The 16,140-nt window shown below is 40.8% G+C and overlaps 1 protein-coding gene across 1 annotated transcript; it reads left to right on the top strand.

Annotated features, from left to right (window-relative positions):
- Window positions 1-1,339: 1,339 nt before the first annotated feature.
- Window positions 1,340-2,630, top strand: MC4R (melanocortin 4 receptor). Its single transcript, XM_063450560.1, has one exon. The coding sequence runs from the start codon at window positions 1,352-1,354 to the stop codon at window positions 2,348-2,350; it is 999 nt and encodes a 332-aa protein (XP_063306630.1). The 5' UTR covers window positions 1,340-1,351; the 3' UTR covers window positions 2,351-2,630.
- Window positions 2,631-16,140: the final 13,510 nt, after the last annotated feature.

Genomic DNA, 16,140 nt, shown 5'->3' with positions numbered 1-16,140 from the left:
TTAGCATTCCAGATGTTGTGGACTGCATATCCTATAATGCTCTTACAGCCATAATACTGGCAAAGCATTATGGCAGATGTATTATAAAACATATGGACTGCTGAAGAATCCCTACACCTGCCTTAGGCAACTTAACGTCTAGAGCAGGGATGTCGAACATGCGGCCCCCCAGATGTTGCTGAACTACAACTCCCATGATTCTTTCAATGAAACAGATAGCCAGGGAATCATGGGAGTTGTAGTTCAGCAACATCTGGGGGGCCGCATGTTCGACATCCCTGGTCTAGAGTAATCTGTAGTGATTATGTTGCACAGACTACCTTCTTAACATGGTAGTCAATCAGGGTTCTTCATGCATAGTTGACTTTTTTCTAATTTGTCTATTTTGGCCTAAATTTCGAAATGTACTTTTTACCAAATAACCGTAAGTTAATTTATCATGGATTTATAACCATTGCTTTCATCATTCAAAATGTCATGCATTATGGAGATGTGGTAGTGATGACACCATCATTTTGCTAATGTGTCTATTGTATTTTTCTTGTACTGAATGTCTCCAATAATTACTGATTTAAAATAGTCACTCTTTACCAATTGAGATGCTATTCTTTCCCATGGTCATAATCATGTACAACCATAAATAACATGCTTTTAATAACTCTTAGTGTAATTTAACGTTATCATCAGAAAAAAATCCTCATAGTTTTTTTAAATAACATGCCAACAAACTGAGGTTAATTTAAATACATTTTTATTTCACATGAATGCACAAAAGCCAAGGTCTTCATATAGAGTGCAAGAGCACAGAAAACGAGATACAAACACCATTCGTATTCTGATGCACTGTATTTCTCTACAAATCTCATCACATTCCTTCTGCGATATAATTAGAACCATCAGACACAGGCTTATCTTCATTCTGATTGGCCACTAGAAAAGAAAAAAAAAAAGAGGTGGAGATGCATTTTTTTTTCAATCTATTTTTTTTTTTGCTTCTCTATAAGATCATCAGCAGCTGTGCACTGCCTGACTGAAGCTTTCTGCTCATTCATCTCAGAAAAAAAATCATGCATTTACTGCATTTTCTTGGAAATAATCAGACTATTACATTCTAGAAAGTTTTTATTAACATGTGTATATATCTAAATAAAACCCATCTTATGGGATGCCATGGTATTGAAACTTCCATACGAGAAATTGGAAATTAAGATGCAATCAACAGAGAAAGTGAGAACAGTGGATTCCATGGCCATTTAAATATTAATTATGACTTCTTGCTAAACGTGACAGATTCTGGAGCAAAGCTTCTGATAACAACATCTCTTAAACTGAACTCATTGGGGATTACAAAATGAATCACTCACATCATCATCGGATGCATTATTCCCTGCACTTTCGCAATCATACTAATATTAATGGAATACACTCTGGACACGATAACCTGGATAAAGGCAATTACTCTTCAGATTGCTATGAGCAACTCTTTGTTTCTCCTGAAGTATTTGTTAGCCTTGGAATTATAAGCTTTCTGGAGAATATTTTGGTCATCGCTGCAATATCTAGAAATACAAACTTGCATTCGCCTATGTATTTCTTCATCTGTAGCCTGGCAGTGGCTGACATGCTTGTGAGTGTGTCTAATAGCTTTGAAACTGTAGTGATCACACTAATAAATACCACTGATAAGAAGACAGAGCCTCTTTTCGTGAATCTTGACAACATCGTCGATTCAGTGATTTGCAGCTCTTTGCTTGCATCTATTTGTAGTCTCCTATCTATTGCAGTGGATAGATACTTTACTATATTTTACGCGCTGCAATATCACAATATTATAACAATGAGGAGAGCAGTGGTCATTATAACTTGCATCTGGAGTGCTTGCTCGGTTTCTGGGATTTTGTTTATCATTTACTTTGACAGCAATGTTGTCATCATATGCCTCATCAGTATCTTCTTTACTATGTTGGTCCTGATGGCTTCCCTTTATGTACACATGTTTATGCTGGCAAGGCTTCATATGAAGAGAATTGCTGTCCTGTCTGGGACAAACTCTCTTAGACAAAGTGCTAATCTAAAAGCAGCAGTAACAATCACTATCCTACTTGGAGTGTTTGTAGTTTGCTGGTCACCATTCTTCCTGCACCTGATATTTTACATTTCATGTCCAAGGAATCCTTATTGTTTGTGCTTTATGTCACATTTTAATATATACCTTGTTCTTATCATGTGTAACTCTGTCATTGATCCACTAATTTATGCTCTACGAAGCCACGAATTAAGAAAAACCTTAAAGGAAATGATTTGCTGTTATTGTATGAGTGGAATTTGTGAATTTGCAAGCAGGTATTAATTGCGCATTAATAAACTTCACTGTAGTTTATTTATAGATGAGCTAATTTAGGCCGTTATATCATCATCTTCTTCTTTATGGCTCTACAAGTGGAATTCAATTGTGACACTACTGGTTCAGACATACTTAAACAAAGAATAAAGGAACCTTGAACATAGTAGTTCACATTCTATGTACAGTGTGAGAACTGAAGATTTACACTATATGGACAATCTGACTGGGACACCTCGCCATTACACCAACAGGGACATTTATTTCATTGCATTCTAAATACATATATATTAATATGCAATTTGTCACACCTTTGCAGATATAATAGCTTCCACTCTTCTGTGAAGGCTTTCCACAAGATTTTGGAATGTTACTGTGGAATTTTTTTTTCCATCCAGTAGAGCATTTGTGAGACCAGACACTGATTTTGGACAAGAAGGCATGACTTGCAATCTCTGTTGCAGTTCATCCCAAAGGTGTTTGAGGGGGTTGAGGTCAGGGATCTGTGCAGGACAGTCAAGTTCTTCAAAACCAAACTCATCCAACCATTTATTCATGGATTTTGTTTTGTGCACTGAGACACAGTCATGCTAGAATAGAAAAATAGGCATTCCCCAAACTGTTCAAACAAAGTTGGAAGCATAGCATTGTCCAAAAACTTTTGGTATGCTGAAGAATTAAGATTTCCCTTCACTGGAAATAGCCGGCATAGCCAAACCACTGAAAAACAGTCTCATATCATTATCCCTCCTCCACCAAACATTACAGTTGACACAATGCAGTAAGGCAGGTAACATTCTCCTGGCATCTGCCAAACCCAGAGTCACCAATCAGACTGCCAAACAGAGAAGCTTGATTTGTCACTCCAAAGAACATGTTTCAACTGCTCCAGGGTGCAGTGGTCTGATGCGTGCCATTGTACTTGATACATGCTTGCATGTAGCTACTTGGCCATGGAAACAGATTCCATGAACATCCTGACGCACATTTATTGTGCTGATATTAATGCCAGTGGAAGTTTAGAACTCTATGGAATCAGCAGAGCATTGGCAACTTTTACGGACCATCCACCTCAGCTCTGTGACCCCGCTCTGTAACTTTACATGATCTTCTACTTCATGGCTGAGTTGCTCTGTTCTTAAATGCTTCCACTTTCATGAGGTGACTTATTGCAAAGGAGGTATCCTATCACAGTCCCTTGACAAAGTAAATTTTGCTGAAACGTTGGGTTTGCAGTCATTTTTTTCTTTGCTCTGGTATCCCTTGCCTCTCACGCTGTTTTCTTGTGTTATCTGTTTTTACCTTTTCATAGCTATTTTTGATTGTTTTTATGCTTCTTTCTTTGGATTTGTTTTGTGTTCATTGTATATATGTTATGACTTTATACACCTGTGGCATTGGGTCCATTTATAACACATGAAGTAAAAAATTAAGACGTGTTCCAATACGTTTGACCATACAGTGTATATACATATGTGAATGGTACTTGTTGGCATGTGTGTAGGAACTCTAAAAATCTGGTGTAGCTTTTAAGAACATATGTTTAACTGTTTAAGAAAGATAAGAAAAAATAAGAAATAAGAAATAATGTTAAAAGAGTTGGTCATCCCATTCTACTAATAGACACTCTAGTGATAATATATAGGCCAATAGTGCATCTCAGACCCAACTCCCTGGCTTCCTCAGACGAATCCAGCTTGGGGGAGGATGTGAAAGACTCACATGTAGGAAGAGTGAGCTTTGCAGAGTAATTAATACATTCAATGCATAAAGCACTGTAGAAGAAATTGAATGCTGTAGTTTGAGACACACAGAAGAACAAAAGGGACAATTAGACACATGGGAGGAAACTCAATGCTCGGACGGGAGAGGACGAAAATCTCTCCATTTTGGAGAAAGGAGTAAACACATGGCTCCATTTCTGTGAATAAAGAGAACAGGTTGTGAAAAAATAATGGAGGCACAGAAGTCGTTTCCATGTAGCAACTGAACTTAAACTATGTATTCCAGTGTAACATTGTGTATATTTGTATCTAAGTAAACACTTATAAAATCACTCTGTTTGTGCCTTTACTGCATTAGTACGCTATGTGATTGGCTGGAGTACCTATTTAAATACTGTAATGCGTTGTGAGAGCAAAATCTATTTAATTACTCTCACATACATAAATATTTATTTATTATACATTTTTGTTGCAGTTTTTGACATACAATATTTTTTACATAAAAAAATTATAATTGTTAATATTCATATTTTATCATTTCATACAGCACATCAGGCCAGTGGCAACTTACCTTTCACCTCTATGTCCGAGGGCAGTGCTCCATGTACAAAAGCCAACATTAAGGCTTTATATAATGTTATCCGCAAGAAGTTCTAGTCTGACATGCTGATTGCCTGGAAGGAGGTGGCTATGCTGACAGGCAGCATAATTGTGGTGGTGGAGGACCTGGGAGGCAGTCAGGTTGTTTCAGACCTCTACCGATGCAGCTAATGGGGAGCTCCAGAAAGGCTACAAAGATCTGGTAAACAGAGTGGTCTCCCTGGAAGATCATGAACCATTCAAGTTTGAGGAATGCTCAAATCATAGATGGGGAACTTCCACATTATATTTGCAAACTCCTTGCTTCCCTACTACTGCTTCAGTTAACCTTTTTACTCCCATTTTACTAAATGGCTATGGAGAGATGCCTTTGACTAGTTAAAGCTGCTAGACCCCCTCCAGGGGTCCCAAGAGACATTTTATTATGATTTCAAACTAATAGACTTATGGGAATCCCAACTCCTTTTTTTTGCAAAGATTTGTTTCCGCATACTGTATAATGGAGGCACACATTTCACCAAATTAAAAAAAAAAAATCTTACATGACAAGAAGAAATCCTACAGGTGGTGGGGCATTTGCAAACTGCTGAAGATTGATGTTCTGTTACTATTACCCAGTTATTTTAGGCCCTAAGCCTCCTGAAATCCTGAGGATTACCCAATGATTTGCTGCCTACTCTTCTACTCTAGAGATGTATACCCTCTGCATCATGGTTGCAAAGACATAGCCTATTAATGTGACATACAATTCATGTTATATGGATGACTGTAGTTTTGTAATTCTACACTTCCACACTAAATGGACATCTCTTCCCTCCAATAAATAACACATGGGAAATAAATATGGGAATTGGATTGGTTAATCTACTTTGGCCACACAGAAGCAAAGATTCTTACTACTTATTGTGTCCTAGGAGACTTTCTTACAAATTATATGTTTTTCAGTATAATTAAGCGGTAATATTCCATGTCCCTGCATTCAATAAAACATGTAACAGAGCCCAACCTCTAAAACTCCCCTCACAAAGAAGTTACATAGTTATTACAAATAGTTACACAGGCTGAAAAGAGACATGTGTCCAAGTTCAGCCTTCCTCATATTTGTTTTTTGCTGTTGACCTGAAAGAAGGCCAAAAAAAAAACAATTTGAAGCACTTCCAATTTTGCAACAGACTAGTAAAAAAAATCCCCCCTTGACCCCAGAATGGCAGTCAGACAAATCCTTGGATCAAGAAGCATTTACCCTACATTGAAAAATTATATCCTTGGATATTCTGTATTTGCAAGTATGCATCTAGTTGCTGTTTAAACATCTGTACGGACTCTGATAAAACCACTTCTTCAGTCAGAGAATTCCATATCCTTATTGTTCTTACAGTAAAAAACCCTTTTCTTTTCCTTAGACTAAATTTTCTTTCTTCCAGTCTAAATGCATGACCTAGTGTCCTATGTAAAGTCCTGTTTGTGAATAGATTTCCACACAATGGATTGTATTGGCCACGGATATATATTTATATAATGTTATTATATCCCCTCTGAGGCAACATTTTTCTAAACTAAAGAAGTTTAAATTTGTTAACTTTTCTTCATAGCTAAAATGTTCCATTCCTTTTATTAATTTTGTAGCCTTCCTCTGTACTCTTTCTACTGCCATAATTTCCTTCTTTAGAACAGGTGCCCAAAATTGCACAGCGTATACACCAAGATGTGGTCTTACCAGCGATTTATAAAGAGGCAAAATTATATTCTCATCCAGAGAATTAATGCCCTTTGTCATGCATGACAATACCTTACTGGCCTTAGCCACTGCTGATTGACATTGCACATATTTGTATAGTTTGTTGTCTATAACAATTCCCAAGTCCTTCTCGTGTGTGGTTATCTCTAATTCGCTTCCATTAAGACTATAAGTTGCTTGTGCATTCTTGACGCCGAAGTGCATAACTTTGCATTTTTTTTCCATTCAATTTCATCTGCCATTTGAGTTCCCAGTGCCCCAGTCTATCTAAATCCCTCTGCAGCAAAGTAACATCTTGCACACATTATATTACTTTACTGAGTTTTGTGTCATCTGCAAACACTGAAACATTTCAATGCTTTTTTCAAGATCATTTATTAACATGTTAAATAGGGACATCACTTGCCACCTCTGTCCAGTTTGAAAATGTACCATTAATGACAACTCTCTGTACTCTATTTTTAAGCCAATGTTCTACCCAAGAACAAGCATTTTTATCTAGACCGATTTCTTTGAGTTTGAACAGTAATCTTTTGTGTGGAACTGTATCAAATGCCTTGGCAAAATCCAAATAGATCACATCCACTGCAACACCCTGATCTATACTTCTACTTACTTCTTCGTAAAATGCAAGCAAGTTAGTTTGACATGACCTGTGCTTCATTAACTCCTTAAGGACACATGACAATGTGACATGTCATGATTTCCTTTTATTCCAGAAGTTTGGTCCTTAAACTATGCTGATTTTTGCTTATAACCATGTTCTTCTCAAGGAATTCTTGAATTTTATCCCTTACTAACCTTTCAAATACTTTCCCACTTTTCTCAAAATATGACCCTATCAGCTAAAAGAGCCAGACAGTGAGTAAATACATATATGTCAATAAAGATAAGAACACAGATAAGACAAGTGGTTAGTGATGTCCCGAATGGTTCGCAGGCGAATAGTTCCAGGCGAACATAGCTTGTTCGCGTTTGCCACGGATGGCGAAAACATATGTGATGTTCGGTCCGCCCCTATTCGTCATCATTGAGTAAACTTTGACCCTGTACCTCACAGTCAGAAGACACATTCCAGCCAATCAGCAGCAGATCTTCCCTCCCACACCCCCTCCTCCTCCTAGACAGCATACAATTTAGATTAATTCTGAAGCTGCATTCTTTTTTTTTGTATTATTATTTTTTTTTATTTTTTTTTGTGTTTATTATACATTATCCTCCATAGCCAGTAACCTGTGTTTATTATACCTTACCCCCATAGCCAGTAACCTGTGTTTATTATACATTATCCCCCCCATAGCCAGTAACCTGTGTTTATTATACATTATCCTCCCATAGCCAGTAACCTGTGTTTATTATACATTATCCCTCCATAGCCAGTAACCTGTGTTTATTATACATTATCCCCCCATAGCCAGTAGCCTGTGTTTATTATACATTATCCTCCCATAGCCAGTAACCTGTGTTTATTATATATTATCCTCCCATAGCCAGTAACCTGTGTTTATTATACATTATCCTCCCATAGCCAGTAACCTGTGTTTATTATACATTATCCCCCCATAGCCAGTAACCTGTGCTTATTATACATTATCTCCCCATAGCCAGTAACCTGTGTTTTTTATACATTATCCCCCCACAACCAGTAACCTGTGTTTATTATACATCATCCCCCCAGAGCCAGTAACCTGTGTTTATTATACATTATCCCTCCATAGCCAGTAACCTGTGTTTATTATACATTATCCCCCATAGCCAGTAACCTGTGTTTATTATACATTATCCTCCCCATAGCCAGTAACCTGTGTTTATTATACATTATCCCTCCCATAGCCAGTAACCTGTGTTTATTATACATTATCCCTACCATAGCCAGTAACCTGTGTTTATTATACATTATCCCCCCATAGCCAGTAACCTGTGTTTATTATACATTATCCTCCCATAGCCAGTAACCTGTGCTAATTATACATTATTCCCCCATAGCCAGTAACCTGTGTTTATTATACATTATCCTCCCATAGCCAGTAACCTGTGTTTATAATACATTATCCCTCCCATAGCCAGTAACCTGTGTTTATTATACATTATCCCCCCCATAGCCAGTAACCTGTGTTTATTATACATTATCCTCCCATAGCCAGTAACCTGTGTTTATTATACATTATCCCCCCATAGCCAGTAACCTGTGCTTATTATACATTATCCTCCCATAGCCAGTAAACTGTGTTTATTATACATTATCCCTCCCATAGCCAGTAACCTGTGTTTATTATACATTATCCCCTATAGTCATTTATCGTTGGACCTAGGCAGCATGCTGTCTTAGGCCGGCCCAGAGAGTGAGTGAGTGAGTGAGTGAATAATATAATATATATGTTCAGAAACATATTAGTAATATATGTAAATCGGGTTCATGCAAAGAGGGTGAAAAGGTATTAAAGAAAAACACACTTATTGCATCAAATTTACAAAGCCAAACTTTTAAAAGCTTTCCTCATTTCTTTCTTGGGATGAGGAATATATCGGTTGTAGACTGAGGATTTCCATCTGCCCAATCTTTTAATAATATGCACTGGAGTGTCAGTGTTGAAGGAGACCGAAGCTGCCCCTATTCTAAATGAAAGACCCGAGACATGGATACAACCCAATCTTAGGAGTAGTGTTCTGATGTAGAAGATGAATTTAGCCGTAGTCAGAGGGATTCAGTGAGAGTAGTGGTGAAATGTGTGTGGCATGACTGAGTGTGGGTAAGTAAGAGTCTTTTAAAGTTAAAGTATTTTAACTGGGCACTAGTTCTAGGCGGGATAAAGTGGTATAGCGGACGGATGAGTAGTTTGGTTCGTTTTAGAGGTTTGTAGAGAAAGTATATAGTGATCATGATTTTTAGCGATATCCAATATTGTTAAGGTGGTCTCAAACAAACATAAAATGCTATATAAAATTTGTGGGAATATCGAATAGTCGTGTACAGTAAATCAGAGAGGGCTCAGAATATCGAACCATCGATCTGTAACCTGGATGAAGTAGGGGGTCTATCTGTTTTATTAAATACGCGGTAATATGCTTTTAATGGGATAGGACATTAGGAAAGGTGTGTGATTGGGATAAGTGGTTGTGGCTGTATTTACCTTATCCTGGGACCGACCTGGCTCCTAAGCTTGAGCCGCGCGTGGCTGGATCACTCCTGCCTCCACACGAGCCGCATGCGGCTTGATCTCCTCTTCTGACTTAGCCGCGTGCACTGACCGCAGTGATCGGTCACGTAGCCCGTCTGGCACTAGGAGCACGGCTCGAGTCACGAGCTCGCTCTTAAAAGGGCAGTGGGAGCCAAAAGTTGTTCCATGCTCCCATTGGCCCACGTCATTCCAGCATCCCCACACACAAACGTTTTGGGGGCGTAGGCATGACGTGGGCCAATCAAATGTTAAAGGATATTTAAACTTCCCTAGCCCTATCCACTTTGTCCTATCATAGTTTCTGTGTCAGTACCCTTTAGTGCGTTCCTTGATCTATTTTGTTTATTTTGGTATTGACCATGGCTTTGTTCTTGACTCAGAATTTATCTTTAACCCTTTCCTGTCTTGTTTGCCCGTGTGACTGATTACCATCTACCTGACTCTGGCTTGTTCTCATTTTCGTAGTCTCTCTGTTACCATGACCTTGTCTCGTTTCTGATTACGTTTTATCTCTGTCTGACGTTTAGTCTGGCCATTCTAAGTCCAGGTAATAAGTTATATCCTAGTCTTGTCCCTTGCTATCCTAAACTCTGCGTGTTGGGGTATTACATCATGACATTATGATAGGACCATGGGCCCTGCAGGTTTAGGACAGCAAATGGCCTCCTATGAGGCAAGATTTTAAGAACAGGATCACCGTATGGACCAGATTGCCCAGGCCCATCAGACACTTTTGTCCATAAATGCTTATTTGGCCCCTGAGACACTGGTATGCGTACCATCTCAACCCGTACCTTCCATTCCAGAGGCATCTATCATAACTAGAGATGTCCCGAATAGTCCCTGGCGAATAGTTCCTGGCGAACATAGGTTGTTCGCGTTCGCCACGGATGGCGAACATATTTGATGTTCGGTCCGCCCCCTATTCGTCATCATTGAGTAAACTTTGACCCTGTACCTCACAGTCAGCAGACACATTCTAGCCAATCAGCAGCAGACCCTCCGTTCAGACCCTCCCACCTCCTGGACAGCATCCATTTTAGATTCATTCAGAAGCTGCATTCTTTTTTGTAAGGACTTTTGTAAGGACTGTTACAATTTTCACAACTTATTGTTACAATTTACACATTTCCATCTAGTTTGCGCATATTGAAGATTTGAGCATCATTATTGCTACTGTGATTTATTTATTTTATAACATTGTTTAGCAGACCCACCACTGTTGCTAATTTCCTATTCCATTCTAAATATTGTGATTTTGAATATACCTATTCTATTATTATTAGTGTGCGTAACGATCTCCTGGTCTCAGCAATAGGATTCTTTCCTTTTGCTATCTCTATTCTTTCTATTACTTTTCAGCCTAAGGTGTGGGTTGATCTACTGGGATTTGAGGAGTTACACACTTTTCTTGAGACCATTACCTTAACCTTCCTATTTATCAGAAAGGAAGTAATTCCTTTTCTGGTGATCCTTTATTGTGCGTATATCATGGCTAGTTGCACTGAGGTTATGAGTATATAGCAGTACATTGTTGTGAAAGATGGCTGTCATGTCAGCAGCTGTCAGCAGCTCCACTACTAGTTATAAATCAAGTGTGAGTCGCCCCATGAGATGAGACTAGTGAATAACATAATACATGAATGGTTAAGGTAAAGGCATGTAAGGAACTATGACAATAAACTCTTTAGGAGGTGAAATAATGACGTGTTTAAATGCTTGCTACTTTACGATTAGTTAATGTGCAGAGAGCAGTTCATGTGATCAAAGGCATGGTGTGGAGGATCGGCTATAGCGGGACATGCTTGGCAGGCTGCTATTTACTGCTTGTGCTCATCCGATCCCTTCTGGGCGCCAGGTGCAGACCCTGGGAGTCCCTGATACCTGGAACAACAAAGGCAAGTCTCTGGCTGAGTGCCGGGTTCGCGGCTTGAGGTGGTGGAAGCTTGTTTTGTCGGGTGGTCGGATCTGTCCCGGTGGTGCTTCACGTCCGGTGCGGGATTGTGGTGGCTTAAGGTGGAGGCGAATGCTTGACGTGGGGCAGGCTCTGCATTTCTGTTTGTGCCTCCGGTCCCGTCTTCGACGCCTTTTGCGTTGGTGGATTTTAATGGGGACTGCTTCGCTTAGCTGTGGTGGAGCTTGTTGGGGCTGTGGTGGAGCTTGTTGGGGCTTTCTGCTTGTTATTTGCTTCCAAAATTGATTAAAGAGTCTGTCCAGCTTAGACTCAATATCCTGCCATGCTTTGCTGGTACCAGGAGGACACGCGGCTGCCGCCATATTGGGAGAGTCGCAGATGAGTATGTCAGCCTGGGCGGCTGTGCTCTGTGCGTCCATTAGCTCCAGACAGCCTCTCAGGGGTGGACCGGGATAACCCCCACCGGTCCGAGGGGGGGGGGGGGTAACGGAGCTCCTGCCAGGAAGTAGCTGCTCCTGGGATCGGCCGCCTCTCCCGCCCGGTGAGCACCAGGCCACACTTGCCATGCAGAGGTAAGTAAGACTCTGTCGAGTTGCTGACCGCTATTAAGCATGTCGGGTCGGTCAGGTAGGAGCAACATTGCTGGGTCATCCCCTTCTGGGGTGAAATTCAATTGTTGATAGCTGCTTAAAGTGAGATATTGAGGGAGCTCACACAAAGTGCGTCTTTCCTCCATGACAGCTAGGCCCCGCCCCCGGAAGCTGCATTCTTTGTGAGAGGAGGGACAGTGTAGCTGCTGCTGATTTATTAGGGAAATCAATAGCTAGGCTAGTGTATTCAGTGTCCACTACAGTACTGAAGGACTCATCTGATCTCTGCTGTAAGGACAGCACCCCAAAAAGCCCTTTTTAGGGCTAGAACATCAGTCTGCTTTTTTTTTTTCTGTGTAATCTTATTGCAGTTGCCTGCCTGCCTGCCTGCCAGCGTGTGTGTCAGGCTCACAGCGTATACTGTGCCCACTTGCCCAGTGCCACCACTCATATCTGGTGTCACAATAGCTTGCATTTAAAAAAAACAAAAACATTTTTTGACTGTAATATAATAGCAGTCAGTTTCCTTCACACATGTGCGTTTCAGGGCCTGCCAGGGCACAGTGTCACACCAGTGCAACTCATATCTGGTGTAACAGTAGTGTACATTAAAAAAAAAAAAAACTAGAAATTTGACTGTGAAATAATAGCAGTCAGTTTCCTTCACACTTGTGCATTTCAGGGCCTGCCAGGGCACAGTGTCACACCAGTGCAACTCATATCTTGTGTAACAGTAGTGTACATTTAAAAAAAAAATACAGGGGGCTTGTTGTCACCTTTCGGGGACCCTTGGTGTTGTACGTGGCTGGGTGGAGGAAGAGACCTTCAATGACATCAGTGAAGACAAGGAACGGGACATGGCTAGCTTGGTATCCAACCTTGTGCAAACGGAGTTTGCGGTTGTGCAAATGGACTGTTTGCGGTTGTTTGCGGTGCGTTAAACGGGGAGTTTGGTCTGTCACTGTGAAGCGGACGTAACACTTACACTACCTGATCGATACAACATCATATATGATGTTTTAAAGCACGTTATTCCAAACAATTTAGGAATGTTAGTTGATTTATGCCCTTTATGGATTAAAACCAGACTCTGCATCAACTATGTAATTTTCCATGGGAGTTTTGCCATGGATCCCCCTCCGGCATGCCACAGTCCAGGTGTTAGTCCCCTTGAAACAACTTTTCCATCACTATTGTGGCCAGAAAGAGTCCTTTTGGGTTTTAAAATTCGCCTGCCTATTGAAGTCTATGCAGGGGTCAAGTCCTGGAGAAAAAAGTGTGGGAACTCACCCATGATTCCCATTCCCCCCCTCCCCCCCCCCCCCCCCCCAAAAAAAAATTACACTCCTATGCATATAGTGCAGTTCAGGGTGTGTAATGAATGTACTGTGTTTGTAGTGAGTGCAGTCTGCATAATAAATGTAGTGTTTTTGTAGTGAGTGCAGAATGTGTATAATGAATTTAGTGTCTGTAGTGAGTGCAGAATGTGTATAATGAATTTAGTGTTTGTAGTGACTGCAGAGTGTGTATAGTGAATGTGTGTTTGTAGTGAGTGCAGAGTGTGTATAATGAATGTAGTGTGTTTGTAGTGAGTGCAGAGTGTGTATAATGAATGCCGTGTGTTTGTAGTGAGTGCAGAGTGTGTATAATGAATGTAGTGTGTTTGTAGTGAGTGCAGAGTGTTTATAATGAATGCAGTGTGTCTGTAGTGAGTGCAGAGTGTGTATAATGAATGCAGTGTGTTTGTAGTGAGTGCAAAGTGTGTATAATAAATGTAGTGTGTTTGTAGCGAGTGCAGAATGTGTATAATTAATGTAGTGTGTCTAGTGAGTGCAGTGTGTATAATGAATGCAGTGTGTTTGTAGTGAGTGCAGAGTGTGTATAATGAATGTAGTGAGTGCAGTGTGTATAATAAATGTAGTGTGTTTGTAGTGAGTGCAGTGTGTGTATAATGAATGTAGTGTGTTTGTAGTGAGTGCAGTGTGTGTATAATGAATGCAGTGTGTTTGTAGTGAGTGCAGAGTGTGTATAATGAATGTAGTGAGTGCAGTGTGTATAATAAATGTAGTGTGTTTGTAGTGAGTGCAAAGTGTGTATAATAAATGTAGTGTGTTTGTAGTGAGTGCAGAATGTGTATAATGAATGTAGTGTGTCTAGTGAGTGCAGTGTGTATAATGAATGCAGTGTGTTTGTAGTGAGTGCAGTGTGTGTATAATGAATGTAGTGAGTGCAGTGTGTATAATAAATGTAGTGTGTTTGTAGTGAGTGCAGAGTGTGTATAATGAATGCAGTGTGTTTGTAGTGAGTGCAGAGTGTGTATAATGAATGTAGTGTGTTTGTAGTAAGTGCAGAGTATGTATAATGAATGTAGTCTGTTTGTAGTGAGTGCATAGTGTGTATAATGAATGCAGTGTGTGTAGTGAGTGCAGTGTGTATAAGTAATGTAGTGTATTTGTAGTGAGTTCAGAGTGTGTATAATGAATGTAGTGTGTTTGAAGTAAGTTCCGAGTGTGTATAGTGAATGTAGTGTGATTGTAGTGAGTGCAGAGTGTGTATAGTGAATGTAATGTGTTTGTAGTGAGTGCCGAGTGTGTATAATGAATGTAGTGTGTTTGTAGTGAGTGCAGTGTGTATAATAAATGTAGTGTGTTTGTAGTGAGTGCAGAGTGTGTATAATGAATGCAGTGTATGTAGTGTGTATAGTGAATGTAGTGTGTTTGTAGTGAGTGCAGAGTATGTATAATGAATGAAGTGTGTGTGTGTGTGCTGGAAGATGTGCGTGCGTGCGTGCGTGTGTGCTGGATGATGTGGGTGTGTGCTGGATTATGTGTGTGTGTGTGTGCTGGATGATGTGGGTGTGTGTGTGCTGGATGATGTGTGTGTGTGTGTGTGTGTGTGTGCGCTGGATGATGTGTGTGTGCGCTGGATGATGTGTGTGTGTGTGCTGGATGATGTGTGTGTGTGTGCTGGATGATGTGTGTGTGTGTGCTGGATGATGTGTGTGTGTGCGCTGGATGATCTGTGTGTGTGTGTGTGTGTGCGCTGCATGATCTGTGTGTGTGTGTGTGCTGGATGATGTGTGAGTGCGGGATGATGTGTGTGCAGTGGCGTACACACGATCCATGGGGCCCCGGTGCGAAAATTGATCTGTGGACCCCCCCCCCCCCCCCCCCCCCACACACACACGCGCTTACTCTGCACGGGCCTGGGCCGCAACACATGGTGAGACCCCTGTGACCGCGTGATGTACGCCAGTGCATGCAGATACACATAGACTTAAAGGACCACTATAGGCACTCTGATCACTTCAGCTCAATGAAGTGGTTTGGGTGCCAGTTCCCTCTAGTTTTAACCCTGCAGCTGAAAACATAGCAGTTTCAGAGAAACTGCTATGTTTCACTAAGGGTTAATCCAGCCTCTAGTAGCTGTCTCACTGACAGCCGCTAGAGGCGCTTCCGCGATTCTCACTGTGAAAAATCACAGTGAGAAGACGCTGGACGTCCATAGGAAAGCATTGAGTAATGCTTTCCTATGGGCAGTTTGAATGCGTTCCCGGCTCTGCTGCGCATGCGCATTCAGAGCTGAGAGGCGGATCAGGGCGGAGAGATCACCAGTGCAAAGGGAGCCCAGCGCTGGAGAAAGGTAAGTGCTGAAGGGGTTTTTACCACACACACACACTCTTACGAACAGACACATACACACTAGCTAACAGACACACACATTTACTGACAGACACACTTAGTGACAGACATACATACACTCTCACTGACAAACACACACTCACTAACAGACACACACAAATTAACACACTCAGTAAGACACACAGTAACACACTCACTGACAAACACACACACACACTGACACTCACTAGCAGACACACACTCACTAACAGACACACACAACTAACACACACACTAACAAACACACAAAAACTAACACTCACTGACACTCACTAGCAGACACACACAAACTAACACACTCAGTAACAGACACACACACTAACACACACACTTGAGGGCTGCACACAGAGGGTGCTGCACACAGAGGGCAAGG

Source organism: Pelobates fuscus, chromosome 4, assembly GCF_036172605.1.
Source record: "Pelobates fuscus isolate aPelFus1 chromosome 4, aPelFus1.pri, whole genome shotgun sequence".
Classification (NCBI taxonomy): Eukaryota; Metazoa; Chordata; class Amphibia; order Anura; family Pelobatidae; genus Pelobates; species Pelobates fuscus.
Note: the sequence above shows the minus strand (reverse complement) of the source record. Positions and strands in the feature narration are given on the sequence as shown.

What these genes read in the sequence shown, in the direction of transcription:
- MC4R (XM_063450560.1), top strand. Translation starts at nt 1,352, where the DNA reads ATGAATCACTCACATCATCATCGGATGCATTATTCCCTGCACTTTCGC.